Raw genomic sequence first — 15,324 nt, forward strand, 5'->3', positions numbered from 1 at the left:
TATGTCTAACACAGCCTTTTAAAAACGCAGACAGAGCTGGAGGGAGAGAGAAGATGCCAGAGGAATGGAGCCCAAATCAACATTAGATGTATATAAACAAAAATAATGCTTAAGTACGAAACATGCTTCAACTGATACCGTGTTTCTCCATCCCCAAATGTCCAATAAGGAAATGTTAAGCAACATTATCCCCTTTTCCAGATAGAAGAACTGAGATGGAAAAGCAGAATACGACGAAGACAAAAGATGTCACAAAATCTGGAGCCATAATTCCCAATCTAATATTCCTGCTGTGAGGCCTCATTGCCTACTATAAATAAACTATTTCCTCCCTACATTTCAGTCGTAAAAGTAACTTTTGAACTTTTCTACACAACAGGGATGCTGTGAGTCCAGCCCTCGCCCCAAGAAACACTGGAAGGATTAATTAAAGGCTCGGAAAGCGCTCAAACTAGTGCAGAAAACCCCAGGAGGAAGTTTGTATTTCCATATTCTGACCAGGGCTTGAAAGGCAGCAATAAATACAGCCCGGGGCAGGCAGCAAACACCACTAATAAAATAAAATCAAATATTGAACAGCTGTTCCTTAAGTGAATACTGTTCATCCCACACACCAAACTCTACCCCCGCCTCGGGCTGCAGGGGGGGACCAGGCTGAGGCCAAAAGAAAATGTTACTTTAAAGGGTTAAATAGTAGCAAAGTTATTTTTTAAAAAAAAAAAACATATTCTGTTTCTTATAAATGAAAATATTAGACAACTTTAACAGAGAGAACTGCCAGCCCCACTAATGATGATGTGAGAAATACGACTGGTTTAGTTAGTGCTAAAGGGCTGTGACTGAGGGCAGAGGAGACATCACTGTTATAAAGTATGAAAGGTCAAAATACTACAAGTAAGCAAAGATGGTGACATCTGCCCAGAACTACACAAATAAAACCCACCCAACAACCTTGCCCACCCCAGCGGAGCCGCACGGGAGCCCGTGCAGGGCACTAGGGGTTGATTTTTGGCTCCTCTCACAAACCGCTCTGATTTGGACTTGTTTTTCAGCATCAGTGGGGTACCCAGGAGTGAAAACAACCCCCGTCCTGAGAAGAAAAATGAAGGAAAAGCAGCAGGGCCACCACGGGCAGAGTGACGGAGCCTCGCTCTTCAACCCTTACAACTTCTTTGGGAATTAGGGGGAAGGAGGGAAGTAACCCCTGAAAAATACAACGCAGAGCACAAGGAAGGAAGAGCAGGAACCGTGTTAATCAGAAGTAGCTCGATTCCCCTGCACTGCAAACATTAATCCTATTTTGCCATATTTCTTATTTTCCTTCCCAGAAATCATGCCCTAATATCACTCTTTTCCCCATATTATTTTTTTTCCCTTTACAAACCCACCAATTTTCCTAAAACTGGCAATTCAGACCTAACAGTCATGAATCCCCCCGTCTATTTTTAGAACGTGCTTGAGAAAACTGTGATTTTATCAAACCTCTAGGAAAAAAATAAAATCAAGTCAATCTTCTTAGCAATTACAGCAGCCCAATTTTTCAAAGGATAATTTCTTGTTGATAAGTGAATAAAGGGAAAAATAGTGGTGCAAAAAAAACCCCAAACCATCGATGAAAAACAAACCCCAGCAAAAAGGAGCATTAGGAAATCAGCGCAGTATTTGATCTCTCCTCTGTTTTTTTTTCCCTTTGCTGCTGAAAGCCCCATGGCACACATCGTATTTTTAACCGAGGAGTCTCATTTCAAATATATGCCGAGGAATCTTATTTCAAACATATACTAAATAAGGAGGGGAGTAATAAAACAGGCAGTCCCTTACTCTAATTTTATCCGTCTCCCTCCTCTTCTTTCCTTGATGCAGTGAAACTTTAAATCCAACACCAAACCCCGTCCGTCTCTCTCTCTCTCTCTCTGTTTTTTTTTTGTAAACAGTGATCAACATTTTCCTAAATGACCCCCGAAAGGACCTACTTTGAAACTCCTCATTAGTAACAGCCACGTTTGCAATATTAACCTGGATGCGGCTGTTTATTAAGATCTTTTAAAGGGTTTCGAATGAAGACACACTGCCGGTGTACAGGGAGCACAGAAGGGGTAATTTAAAACCCATGTTTTTCCTCCCCCTCACCGAAAACATGCCCAGCATTGTGCAGCTGTGCTGCCAGCTTCATCACTCCCTCCGTCTCCACTCTTGCTAATTAAAAGGTTGATCACAGAACAATGCTCTTCTCATTAATTTCGGCTTTCTGATTGGGCAGGATTCCCGCTCGCTCCGCCTGATCTTTTCCACGCTGCTGAAGTTAATGTGACAGGAGCCCGAAGATGGATTACCCGCTGCCATATTGCCCATCACCTCCAATCAGCAGCTATCCGGGTAAACTGATTGTTCTAATTTGCTCTCATTATTTTTACAATATCAGGAGAAAATAACGCACACCGCTCACTGTCAAAGCCGTGAAAATCAGCCATTAGTTAAACCCAGACACTGAGTGGCTTTATTAGAAGCACTGCAGTTTATTGATGCGGCTTCACTAAACTAAGATAATACCTGCCCCTCTTTAAACACACTTTTTGGGGCGTATTTACGGTGCAAGAAAATATTTATTAGGCTACTTTTGGCAACGCTCGCCGTCTCAGCCTGTTATCTTGATACGCTGGCAGGCAACGAAGATTAAGAACAATAGGGGTTTGACTTCCACATAAAGAAGGGCAAAATACGCAGCATTATCCGCAGAGCAGCCTGCCTGCACGTGGCAGCCACCGGTTTACAGTTTAAATAAAAATCATCTCAGTATTAATGGCAGGTGACTATGGAAATACATCTCAAAATCGCACCAAATATGCTACTTCCATAATATGGTACTACCATAAATACGCCTCTACCGTAATGGCAAACACAGTAAGGGCATAAATGTGAGTACAAGGTCAACAATGGAGTTTGGGGTTTCTTTATTATTTTTTTTTTTTTTGCTAAGCCTGCATCACCCAGCATTAACACACGGGGACTGAGAGCAGGGGAAAATGTTTTGTACGGCTGGGAAGTGATTTTTTTTTCCCCCCTCTGAAAAGGGCTTTGTGCTGCCCCAACTTGGGAAGGAGGCAGAAGAGGAATGTCACTCCCCACCGAAGCCTCGCAGCATCCCAGAGCTAAGAAATAAATATAAAGTGCTGTTGGCAGGATGGAGTCGGGCATTTTTACACCACAGCAGTGGGAAGAACTACATTGAAAATCCTAGCCCGTCTCTATGCCGTATAGAAAAGGGACCTGTGTTATTTTGCCTGCTGCCCATCTGCATCTTAGCAAAGGGAAATGCTAAATAGAGGGATTAACAGAAATATGATACCTTAAATCTTGCTAAACATAAACCTTAAACTGGCGCCTACAACGCTGTAACACGCAGTGTGCTCCAAGAGTGACAGGCAGAGCGCAGCAGACTGATTTTACTTTTAAATAATACCTAAATTAGATTAGTTCTTTGTGTAGATCTGCATGAACCAGAGGGGACATTCATCATTGTGCCAAAAAAGTTAAATTCACTGGGGTACGCTCAAAGTGAATGGTTCTAGACCCACGTTTTATCTCCCCGACACACCATCAGGATGCTGTGCCAACACGCAGGGAGCCGGCGAGGAGCCGCAAGAAAGACAACGGGAGAGTAACTGGGTACCAGAAAAGCTTTATTTTTCCCTTTGTAGATCTTGAATTGCTTGGGACGGGATCCGGGGCTTCTCCGTCTCGTAAGCACCGAGCATCCCCTTCAACACTTGAGCTTCTTTTTTAATATTTAACAGCTTAAATATAAGGAAGGGTGTTCTCTCCTCCCTCCCCCTCCAAAACAGATGTAATTCTAGTTCCCTCTCCTCCCCCTGCCGTAATTTAAAACGCTACAATTTTCATGACCGCTTTTTAATATTTTTAAATCCTCATCAGCTACAGCCTTGCATTTTTTGGGGGGGGACGATGTGTTGATTTTTTTTTCCTCCCTCCTGGAAAAGCCTCCCTCCCAGCTTTGTTTGCTATCTCTTTTGACCCTGGCTAATGGTTTTCTCTTGGAGGGGCGTGCCACGCTTTTCTCCTTAAAATTCCTGCACTGCAAGCCTGCACCACACCAACACCACACTCCACAAAAACGTGCTGATGGCACAAATTACAAGCCCCCAGCCGAACACTCCAGCCCCCACCATTCGGGCAGATTTATGTGGGCTCTTGCCGACGTTATTACAAGTCAGAGTTTATTGGGAAATTGTTACATTATGCGGAGTGTCTAACAAATTGCTTATGCTGCTATAATTGGATTACAACAGCCGCTTGCTCCCACCGGTAAGATTAGGCAAGTAGGACTCCTGCCGATCTCTGAGCGTTAGCAGTAATTTTATTTGCCTTGCCTCTCTCTTTCCTAACAACATGCCTCTTTCCCTGCCAGCTGTCTGCTGAAAAGGCACAGGCTTGTTCCTTGGCCCTAACAATGCAATTACAGCCCTGCAGATCGCACTGTTTGTGCATTAAGTACAGAGCCAAAACGAGGCGAATTGATCGTTTGACTTTCGGAGGAGCCACGCCATCTCCCCGCGGGCGGGAGGGACCCGCCACGCGCCGGCCACCGGCCCCAAAGGGCTCGGAGCCTTCCCCACCATCAGCCCCCATCCCTCCACAAAAAAAGAAAAAAAGGGCTGGTTTTTAGCAGCTCTCTGGCTGGGCTTGAACTCCCAACTCCCTCTGGGAACGTGAGACTTGCCCACACCGATGGCTTCCCTGATCTCCCCATCGCTCCACTACGGAATTATTATTCCAGTGGTCCACACAAGCTTTAGAGCAAGAACTGATCATATTTTTCAAACAACTTGTTCAATTCTTACTTTTGAAAAATACTGAAAACATCTTGAACTGGGCTGCCCAGTTCCAGAAGGACAGGGAACTGCTGGAGAGGGGACAGCAGAGGCTACAGAGATGATGAGGGACCTGGAGCATCTCTCTGATGAGGAAAGGCTGAGGGACTTGGGGCTTTTTAGTCTGGAGAAGAGAAGGCTGAGGGGGGATCTGATCAACACCTATAAATACTTCAAGGGTGGGTGTCAGGAGGATGGGGATGGTCTTTTTCCAGTGGTGCCCGGGGACAGGACAAGAGGGAATGGGCACAAACTTGAATATAAGAAGTTCCACCTAAACATAAGAGGAACTTCTTTGCTGTGAGGGTGGCAGAGCCCTGGCAGAGGCTGCCCAGAGAGGTGGTGGAGTCTCCTTCTCCAGAGACACTCAAACCCCACCTGGACACGTTCCTGTGGGACCTGCTCTGGGTGGCCCTGCTTTGGCAGGGGGTTGGACTAGATGATCTCCAGAGGTCCCTTCCAACCCCATATCCTTCTGGGACTCAGTGATTCTGTGATGTAGTTAATGTCACATCCAGATTTGGGCCCCTCCCCACAAAAAAGACATTGAGGGGCTGGAGAGGGTCCAGAGAAGGATTACAGAGCTGGTGAGGGGTCTGGAGAAGAAGTCTGATGAGGAGAGGCTGAGGGAACTGGGGGGGTTCAGCCTGGAGAAAAGGAGGCTGAGGGGAGACCTTCTCACTCTCTCCAACTCCCTGAAAGATCCCAAAGTACTTTAGAAGTTCAGGTCCAGTTTGCTTCATAACTCTTATCCTGGTGAACACTCCTTCCAAACTCAACGCGACAGGACTTGACTAGAAGACCTCAGGCTGTAACTCTTTATGCAGAATATCAATCCCCAAACCAGCAAACACTTGGGGTGGAACTACAGCATGTGACACCACACACAACCCTGGTGCAGAGGAATTTGATTAAGGATACCAGGTCTAGTTCAAAATTTTAACAGATTTCTTCTATTATATCTCCATTACGTCTGTACAGTGAGAGGATCCCAGGATGATTTAGTTTAGAAGGGACCTCAGGAATTCTCCAGCCCAACCCTCTGCTCAAAGCAGGGTGCATCATGAGGTCAGACCGGGTAGCTCAGGCCTTCCTCTAGCCTGATCTTGGAAACCTCCAAGGATGGAGGCTGCAGAGCCTTCACAGGCAGCCTGTTCCAGTTGACTGTCATCACCATGAAAGGTTTTCCCTTATAAGCAGTTAAACCATAGAAGGAGTTTCTAAGATCTGTGTGGGAGCCCTTCCAGTACTTACTGAACTCAACTGCACAGGTAACGGGATTTGCTTTCTCCAGATTCCAACCCCAGGGCTCCAAAAAAGTAGACACATCTCCATCAGGTTGACTGAACTTTGGAAATGATTCTTCATATCCAGATCTTGCCTATCACCCAAGTGACCATCCTTCCTGCAGAGCTTTGAGAACTCATCTCCAGAGTACTTAGAGACCCTCAGCTAGAAAGCAATTTATGAGTTAACTATTATAGTACTACCTCTTCAAAGTCTCTTTTGAATTTAAAAAACCCCAAATGTCATTCTTTCTTAATTGGTGGCTTTATTGACATGCAAAGTCATTCGGGGTGGTAAGAAATGACAACCACTCCACAGCCTTTGCATAACGGAAGACTTAAAGAAGCCTGTTTACATGTAGTTTAACACTCAAAAGAAACTCTGAACAGCTGAAATGCCTTATAAATAGCTCAGACCCAGAGGAAGTGCAAACGTCTGCATTGTGAATTGTAGATCTTAATTACAGACAATGGCTGGTACAGCAAGTAGCACAGGAAAAAAAAAAAAAAAGTGAAACAGTTGCACTGTTCATGGTTGGCAATAATTCTTCAGGAAAATATTTACTATCAATCAGTTATGAGAAAAGGGACTCTGCGCTCATAAAACAGCACGTTGCTTCTCATACCAGGACCATTTTGCTTCGGCATAATCTGAATTTAAACAGCTTGTTTCCTGCGGATATAATTTTGGAAATAAATAAAACAAGTCTATCAAAATCTGGAGAATGTGTATGGTGGGGTGGGGGGAGCGGGAATATCACATTTCTTTGTCAGTCATTTGCAAAGAGGTTATTAGAGCGAGGGGAAGCTAAAGCATAAAGACTATCTTGACCTAAAATAAAATAAAATAAAATAGAAATCACAATTAAGAGAAAAATAGACATATTACTAAGAAAGGAAGATCACTGTTAGGTCAAAGCTTTCAGATAAACCTCCGATGCTGTTTTCTGTTTGTGCTGTCTAAATCCTGATAATTCACAGTTTCAAAGCACCTTTTGCACATGAAGTAATCCCGGCGATGGCCCCGCAATAACCAACATTCACACAACCCTCTTTTCACAGAGAGAACCCCCCCAACAGAAGGCTCCAATGACATGCTTAAATCTCTGCTAGCCAGTGGCTGAGGCTGCCTTTATCCAGTTTGCCACAGCTTCAAAAACTGTGGTTTTTACACGTGAGAAAGGTGTATCCAAGCCACAAAAGGGAACACTGGGACCAAGGGATTTGGAGCTGGAAGCGTGTCCACTGACAGCCCCTCTGTATCATCACACAGAAGCTTAATACTACAAAATTAAGGTATGGGGAAACAGACTTTCTCATTAAAACAGCAGGAGGAGTATCAGGAAACTGATGATATTTGATGTATCAGCTGATGATAGAACTGAATGTAGTCAAACGACATTTGTTGATGATTAACTCGCTCTCATCTCAATCTCAAGGACTGGAAAGGCTTCAAAATCACTGGAAAAACTATGCATTATCTGAAGATATATGGACTCAGTGGTATATCACAGCAGAACTCCGAGTTGGTTGTGCAGTTCATGCAAAGTAAATGCAGGGACACTCTCAGGAAAGAGGAGCCATCAATCTGTGACATAAAGGGACTTGAGAGTACAAGAGGGACACTCTTCAGATCAATTTGTCCTACTGCCAACTGGAACATTCAGCCTGGAACCCTAAATGTTTGTTTTTTAAAGAGCACTCGTGGCTTCTCCTTTGAATTCACATCAAAATTCTGAGCTCAACGTTTCTATCGTGCGGACTATTTTTATTCTAAAATTCGGAAGTAGCCATGCGGAAAGAACTGACAAAGGAAGGTAGATTTCAATTACCAGCTACTTCCATCACCCCTTGCTTTAGCTGAATCATCCTTGATTGTAAAATGTGTAGCTGTAGCTAAATAATACTGTGCATCTACTCCAAGTGCCAAGCCCTGCTCTGTGTTTCCAGAATTAAGCAGAATATAGCCCTGTCCCCCTGTTACTCCACAAACAGCTTCCCAGGTGGGCAGAACATCACCACATGCCTCAGCTGGACTTTTCAACTTCTCATCCAAGGGTCAAAAAAAGCATCATACAGTTAAACTTCACGACATTTCTGCAACGAGAGCATTATTCAGTTTCCTTTTTGAAGATGAGCAAGAAAAGCTGTTATGTCCAGAGAGAATAAAATCACGGTGTTAAAAATAATGGGTATGAACCCTTCCTAGATCCCTAGGTCAAAACTGCAGTCATCACAGTACGCACATTTAAACGTACGATGAACAGCAAGGAAAGGTGCCCTAGAAGACATGACATGCTTAAAAGGAGCCCCTCGGTTTGCCAGGACCATAAAAAGCAGGACCAGTTATCACATGTGTGTGGCAGGGAGTACAGAACTCTGGATTTTCCAAGGCTGGTGTGCTTGACTCTATTTTCCTTCCTCCCGTTTCACTGATCTCAGGGAAAGGCAGAGGCAGAGAACCTCCCCCAGCTGCTGCTGAGCTCAAAACTAAGTAGAAACCAGGGGATGCTGCACCATTTAGGAGGTGTCTTTGTGCTGTCTCTGGCAGGTTTGGGTGCCCATCTCTGGCACACGTAGGAAAGAATTCACTCTGCAAAATGAAACTGAGAGCGCCTCTTTATACAGCAGATACAGACAAACTGAACTGACTGCAGGAGTTAATACCCAGTAAGGACCTGCCTAATGAACACAGGAAATAGGTAGAACTGTAGAACTCTGTGAGATGAGCTGCACACCAGTCTCTTGCTGGGAAAGAAAAAGGCACTTTTAATAAGAAGAGAATTTCCATGATCCAGGGAAGTACAAAATCTAACAGACTCCAAGTGAACAGCAAAACCCGAACATAATGCAGCCCACGTTACGAAAGGGTGAAAAGGTAAGATGTCTGTTTGAAAACAGGATTATCTATAATCCATCCAAGCAAAGACTCAGTGCAGGTAACTGGAGACACATCAGAGCATCCCCCGCCACACAGCAAGTAGAAAGTGTGAAGGTCACCACAGAAGGCAAATGGTCCCGGATGCAGAACAGAAGAAAAACTTGTTTGCACACCCAGGAGCATCACAAGAATCCTAGTGACATACCAGATGCCAGGGGATTTTTAACTGTGCCCCTCTCTAATTGAGGATGAAGCACACACCAACACCATTATCTGGCCTGAAGATACTGGCTTACAAAATATGGAACAAACAATAGGAACAGATGCTCATTTGGCCAGCTTTCAATAAGCCTCATTAAAACCAAACACCCTGTCCTTGGAGCTCAGGTTCATCCTACATTTCTACCTTATTTAAGCACCTAGCACCAATTCCAGAGAAAGCTGCCCACACGTGGCTGCACATCAGTAGTATCAGAAAAAGAAATCCTCTCTCACACATTTTTTGGTTTCTACAGAGAAGAACTGGAGGATTATATATATATATGTGTGTGTGTGTGTGCGCATATGTGTGTACACATAATAAGAACACAATTAGGAACTGCATTTCCTTTTTAAAGACAGCATTTTTAAAGACATTTAAACATACATCAGACCTGTTGATGACTCAAATGCAATTGGCAAAAAGATGTCAAAAGATTAATGGAAAAACTCCTGAGGATGGAAGAGAACCGATGTTACAGATCACACAGGTGACATCTGTGCATCACAATATAACATTTTACTTCCAGATCCCACCTCTTTGGTCAAAACATGAGAATGCTTGAACCAATTTCTACTGTTCCTTATTTGCTTCTACCCAAATATACCCAAGTCCTATCAATGGAGTTTCAGAGGAAATACCAGAAAAGCGTGGCTTGGAACGAAACACAAAGATTCATCAGAATGCAACATTATAGTTTTGTTTTGAAATGTCTGAATAAAACTAGATAATCCATAGATTTGCAAAAGCCACTGAGCACCTGGCTGCACAGTCTGCATAACACTGGATACAAGACCAGACAGATAAGGTTTCCTAATAAACACAGACTTCTGTGAGCGGTCAAAAAAGCCCTAGGCTACTCTCCATACTTGAAAATGCATGTATGTTTATTATAAACCTCTTTTCCATCCATTTTAGAAAGGCTGCCAGTTGTTAGGTTGGTAAATTACACCTGACTGTCCCGTACTGAAGTTTTCCTTCACAAGAGAGCTTGATGGATGGACAGAGCTTCAGCCTGAAAAAAGACTTCTCAGTTTTGATATGTGTGGCCTCAAGGGAAACCGCACGTCATTCTTTGAACAAACGTTAGAAACATTAAGCACAAAATCAGCAAATGGCATTAATAGAGTCTTAACTGAGCTTTTTTTGCGAGTAGGTGCAGAATGAGAAAGTCTGGTTTTGGAAAAAACCTCATCCCTTGCAGACTGATGGCACCACCGAGGAGTTTGTGCCAAGGCTGAGTGCAGCCCCCAGCCGGGGCTGACGCCGCGCTGCAGAGGCAGAGAAAGTAAATCATGATTTTCAAAGAGACCCTTTCTTTGTCTTTCAACGCCAGATTAAAAAAAAATAAATTGAAACCCCCTTTTTCCAAAAGCGCTGCAGATAAAGAAACCCACAGTTAGACTTTCCAGTCTTCACCCTCTTGACACAACACTTTCAAGTCCGAGGCTGTGAGACACATCAATCACGGGGGATAAACCTCGCCATGTGGGCAGGGCCGGGAGAAGGCCTCTGAACTCCTCAAATCCCATTTAAGCCCTTCACCTAGGGAACATTTAACAGTTGTGCCATTTGCCTATGCCATCACTGAGCCATCTGCATGGAGCTAACTGGATTTATAAATGCTTCAGCACTTCAGGAATTTGAAAGACAAGCTTTCTTAGAACCTATTGCATTTTGGATGGTAGCTGGGAAGGCAAAGGAACAGAGTATGACAGGCACACAAGCTAGTGCTACAGGAATTATGTCCCCAGAAAAATCCTTAGTTTTTTTCACATACACATATGTAAAAGAATATATAAAAATATATATGTATGTGTGCATATATATGCATGTATACATGGTACAGGGTAAAGCAGAGGGCTACAAAGATGATGAGGGGCCTGGAGCATCTCTCTGATGAGGAAAGGCTGAGGGACTTGGGGCTTTTGAGTTTGGAGAAGAGAAGACTGAGGGGGGATCTGATCAACACCTATAAATACTTCAAGGGTGGGTGTCAGGAGGATGGGACCAATCTTTTTCTGCTGGTACCCAGGGACAGGACAAGAGGACATGGGCACAAACCTGAATATAAGAAGTTCCACCTCAACATGAGGAGGAACTTCTTTCCTGTGAGGGTGGCAGAGCCCTGGCAGAGGCTGCCCAGAGAGGTGGTGGAGTCTCCTTCTCTGGAGACATTCAAACCCCACCTGGACATGTTCCTGTGGGACCTGCTCTGGGTGGGACCTGCTTTGGCAGGGGGCTGAACTAGATGATCTCCAGAGGTCCCTTCCAACCCCATATCCTTCTGTGATTCTGTGATTCTGTATATGCATGTGTTTTCATATATGTGTTTAAGGGACGTTTAGATGCGGTACTGAGGGATATGGTGTAGGGGAGGACTTTGTAGAGTAGGGGAGATGGTTGGACTCGATGATCCCAAGGGTCTCTTCCAACCTCAATGATTCTATGATTCTATGATTCTATGTATGTGTGATGACACTGTCCTATAGCATATACACATATATATTGTCCTACAGCATATAGAGACTCGATGCTTAAAAATATATGCTTTTTCATCTCCAGGGTGGTGGTTAAAATTCATCCTCAATAACATGAAACAAGCCTTGCTGTTCCTGCCTTGAGCCCTACCCACACCTCTTACCATGATCCCACTGAAACACAGCTCTAGGAGAGTTTATGATTCGGGGCATTAGGATGTTAAAGGTAATGGCATTTCAATTAAAAGAGGCATCAAATAAAATAGCTAGAGTTCCTGCACATCCTTGCTCCTTAGTAAGGTGACCAAGTCAAACAAGATGCTATAAAGGAGACGGGGTCGAATGGGTTTACCCCGGTGCTTGCTGTGAGCTGCTTTGTGGCATCAGAATGATGCTGGACACCAACACGAACTGTTCTGGTGCTTTGCTCAGAGAGTTTCACCTCCTTTGTATCATAAAGTGCCTTCAGAAGCAGTGTGTCACTTTAAGCTAAGAACAGAGGTGTCAGTATTTAATATTAGTGCTTTGTGCCCCCTCAGAAGTATTTCTCCACCGGAAGGTAACCTGCCACGTCAAGCAGAGTTGACGAGCACCAAGCCACCCACGAGCGCCACGACAAACTTTTATGATGGCCAATTCCCTGCCAGGAAGCAAAAGTAATGGGACATCCAAATTTCACCAGCAAAACCCCAGCAAAGATTTAGCTGGGAAAATTATCTTTAAAGGTCAATACAAAAACGGGCCCTGAAGGGACAAGGCACCTTTAACAACCATTCAAAAGACAAAAAAAAAAAAAAAAAAAAAAAAAAAAAAAAGACATCAAGAAGATAAATATAAATAACTGAAAGAGAAAATAGGCTTTTGAGTGGTCAGGTTTGTGGTGACAGAGGAGCAACAAAATGCCAGCTGGTTTTGCTAACAGATGGCTGCCTGCCCTGCTCTCTCCTGCATGCCCGTTCGGAACTTCCTCTCGGTGGAAATGGGAAGCTCGCACAAGGCTTAACCACATCCTTCTCACTGCCCTTCTCTACATATTGCATCACAGCTCCAACATTTTCCATTCACACACAACCCAACATTTATGCTATTTTACTCTAGTTACACCGAATCTTAAGAAAAGAGGGTGGGTAACGGCACCTCATCTTTTCCAGTCACATCTACTACAATTCTAAGGGAAGGACTTTTCTGAGAGTAATATATCCATTTTCTTACCATCCTGATTGTCATATTTCCCTCCTCCCTTTCCCTCAAATACATCCTTCACTGTATTTTAATTGAAACGTCTTTCTTTTTGCACCTTCCCTCCGGTAGCTACGAAAGGGAACCATGATAGAAAGAGCTCTCGTGCAGTATTTTTAGCATATATCTGGACATCTATCATTTGAAGTTGCCACAGCTAATTACACGGCAGGCACAGGTCATCCCACTGGAAAAGCCTATTACTTGTATGGCAGAACAAACCCTTCAATCCTAGAGAGCTCGGGACTCAAGCAATCCTTTCCAACTGAGAAAAACAACCAATCTGAAAACTCTACTCCAAAGGACAGAAAAGCCTGCTCAAAACACTTGCTTTCAGTTTACATATTTATTAATTTTTTTTTTAACTGTAATTTTTAACAAGAGCTTTTCTTTGATTAACAATGAACAGTCTGCTAAAAAAAACAACCTCAAAACCAAAGCTGTTCTCTTACTTACTTTGGCCACACAATTTTCAGTCTTCATCGCGGTGCTTCCTAGACATACTGTTTCCTGGTTTAAGCACAGTCTGGCACAGCTGTTGTAGGTCTGCGGAAAGATTAAAAATGGTTATGAATAGAAGAACACGATTTTCTTCCAGGCACCACATTTTTGGCACAGGAACCCCCAACAACTCTACTACATCTCCTTTTTCCTAAGGTGTAAATGTTTCCAATCAAAGTAAACCAGTTAACAGCAAACTCCTGTGTTGAGGGCAGGCATGTCCTCTGAGAAGATACATAGAATTTTATAGTTCTGAAATACAAACAAAACAACAACAGCAAAAAAAAGGTTTTTCTCCTCTTTTTCCTTTGAAAAAGGCAAAGAAAAACTGATCTCAGTTGTTTGGTCTTTCACAAAATACAGGCACAGCTACAGATTGGGTGGAGAATGGCTGGAGAGCAGCCCTGAGGAGAAGGACTTGGGAGTCCTCGTGGATGAGAAGCTCAACATGAGCAGGCAGTGGGCACTGGCAGCCCAGAAAGCCAACCCCATCCTGGGCTGCATCAGGATCAGCGTGGCCAGCAGGGCCAGGGAGGGGATTCTACCCCTCTGCTCTGCTCTGGTGAGACCCCACCTGGAGTGCTGTGTCCAGCTCTGGAGTCCTCAGCACAGGAAGGACATGGACCTCTTGGAACGAGTCCAGCACATGGCCATGAAGATGCTCCGAGGGCTGGAGCCCCTCTGCTGTGAAGACAGGCTGAGGGAGCTGGGGGTGTTCAGCCTGGAGAAGAGAAGGCTCCAGGGAGACCTTCTAATGGCCTTCCAGTACCTGAAGGGGCTACAGGAGAGATGGGGAGGGACTCTTGGTCAGGGAGGGGAGTCATAGGATGAGGGGTAATGGTTTTAAACTGAAAGAGGGGAGACTTAGATTAGATACCAGAAAGAAATTCTTTCTTGTGAGGGTGGTGAGAGCCTGGCCCAGGTTGCCCAGAGAAGCTGTGGCTGCCCCATCCCTGGAGGGGTTCAAGGCCAGGCTGGATGGGGCTTGGAGCAACCTGGTCTGGTGGGAGGTGTCCCTGCCCAGGGCAGGGGGGTGGAACTGGATGATCTTTAAGGTCCCTTCTAACTCTGATCATTCTGTGATTCTATGATTAAAAACTGAACAACTAAAGCGAGGTGATTTCCACATGCTAGTTATCACAGCAGATGCCAAATGTTAATAAACATCCCCTGTCTTTATCAGGTAAATATAAATGGTATGAAGGCTGTAATCAAAAGGCAGCAAATGCAGACCACTTCTCATTTGTATTAAATCTTCCAGACTTCAGAAAGCTTTTTCTTTTAAAGTAGAATGTCTTTTTTTTCTTTAACTCATACTGTCCTGCCCAGGGGACCCTCAGCTGAGGCTGCAGGCTCTGGCGTCTTTGCAGAACACATTATTCATAGTCTTTCCCTTTTTCAAAGGCAGCATATGAACGGGACTTACGAAGTGTGCTTAAAATTACACTTTGGTTGATTTGGCTATTTAACTAAGATGCCTGAAGAACTCAGGAGCTTCTAATGGAGACTCCTCTCCACCCCTACCCTCCGTTTTCAATACCTTTTTAATTACTACTTGATTAAGCTCACATTTTCTAGTAGGAGGAGGAGTACAGCAGGACCTAACAACTCCAGCATTGGATTAAAAACCCAGTGCCTGTCCCCATTTACAGAAAACTGCTCCCAAGCAAAAGTGGCAGCCCCAAAGCAAGCAGAGACTTGCTGTGTTGCAGGAGAAGTAAGTGGACCTCCGAGAAGATGTTGCTCCCTCAAATAGTTGTGTGGGGAAAACCCAAGGAGCACGTTGAAA

At 44.2% G+C, this 15,324-nt stretch overlaps 1 protein-coding gene across 10 annotated transcripts in view; it reads right to left on the minus strand.

Annotated features, from left to right (window-relative positions):
* Nucleotides 1-15,324, minus strand: part of LOC106897248 (F-box/WD repeat-containing protein 1A-like) — a 122,506-nt gene that overhangs the window by 38,840 nt on the left and 68,342 nt on the right. For all 10 annotated transcript variants that reach the window (XM_014957787.1, XM_014957815.1, XM_014957806.1 and 7 more), the window contains one exon: nucleotides 13,491-13,580. In XM_014957787.1, the coding sequence (XP_014813273.1) occupies nucleotides 13,491-13,580 (90 nt within the window). The remainder of the gene's footprint in view (nucleotides 1-13,490; nucleotides 13,581-15,324) is intronic.

This window comes from Calidris pugnax, unplaced genomic scaffold, assembly GCF_001431845.1.
Source record: "Calidris pugnax isolate Ruff unplaced genomic scaffold, ASM143184v1 scaffold4, whole genome shotgun sequence".
Classification (NCBI taxonomy): domain Eukaryota; kingdom Metazoa; phylum Chordata; class Aves; order Charadriiformes; family Scolopacidae; genus Calidris; species Calidris pugnax.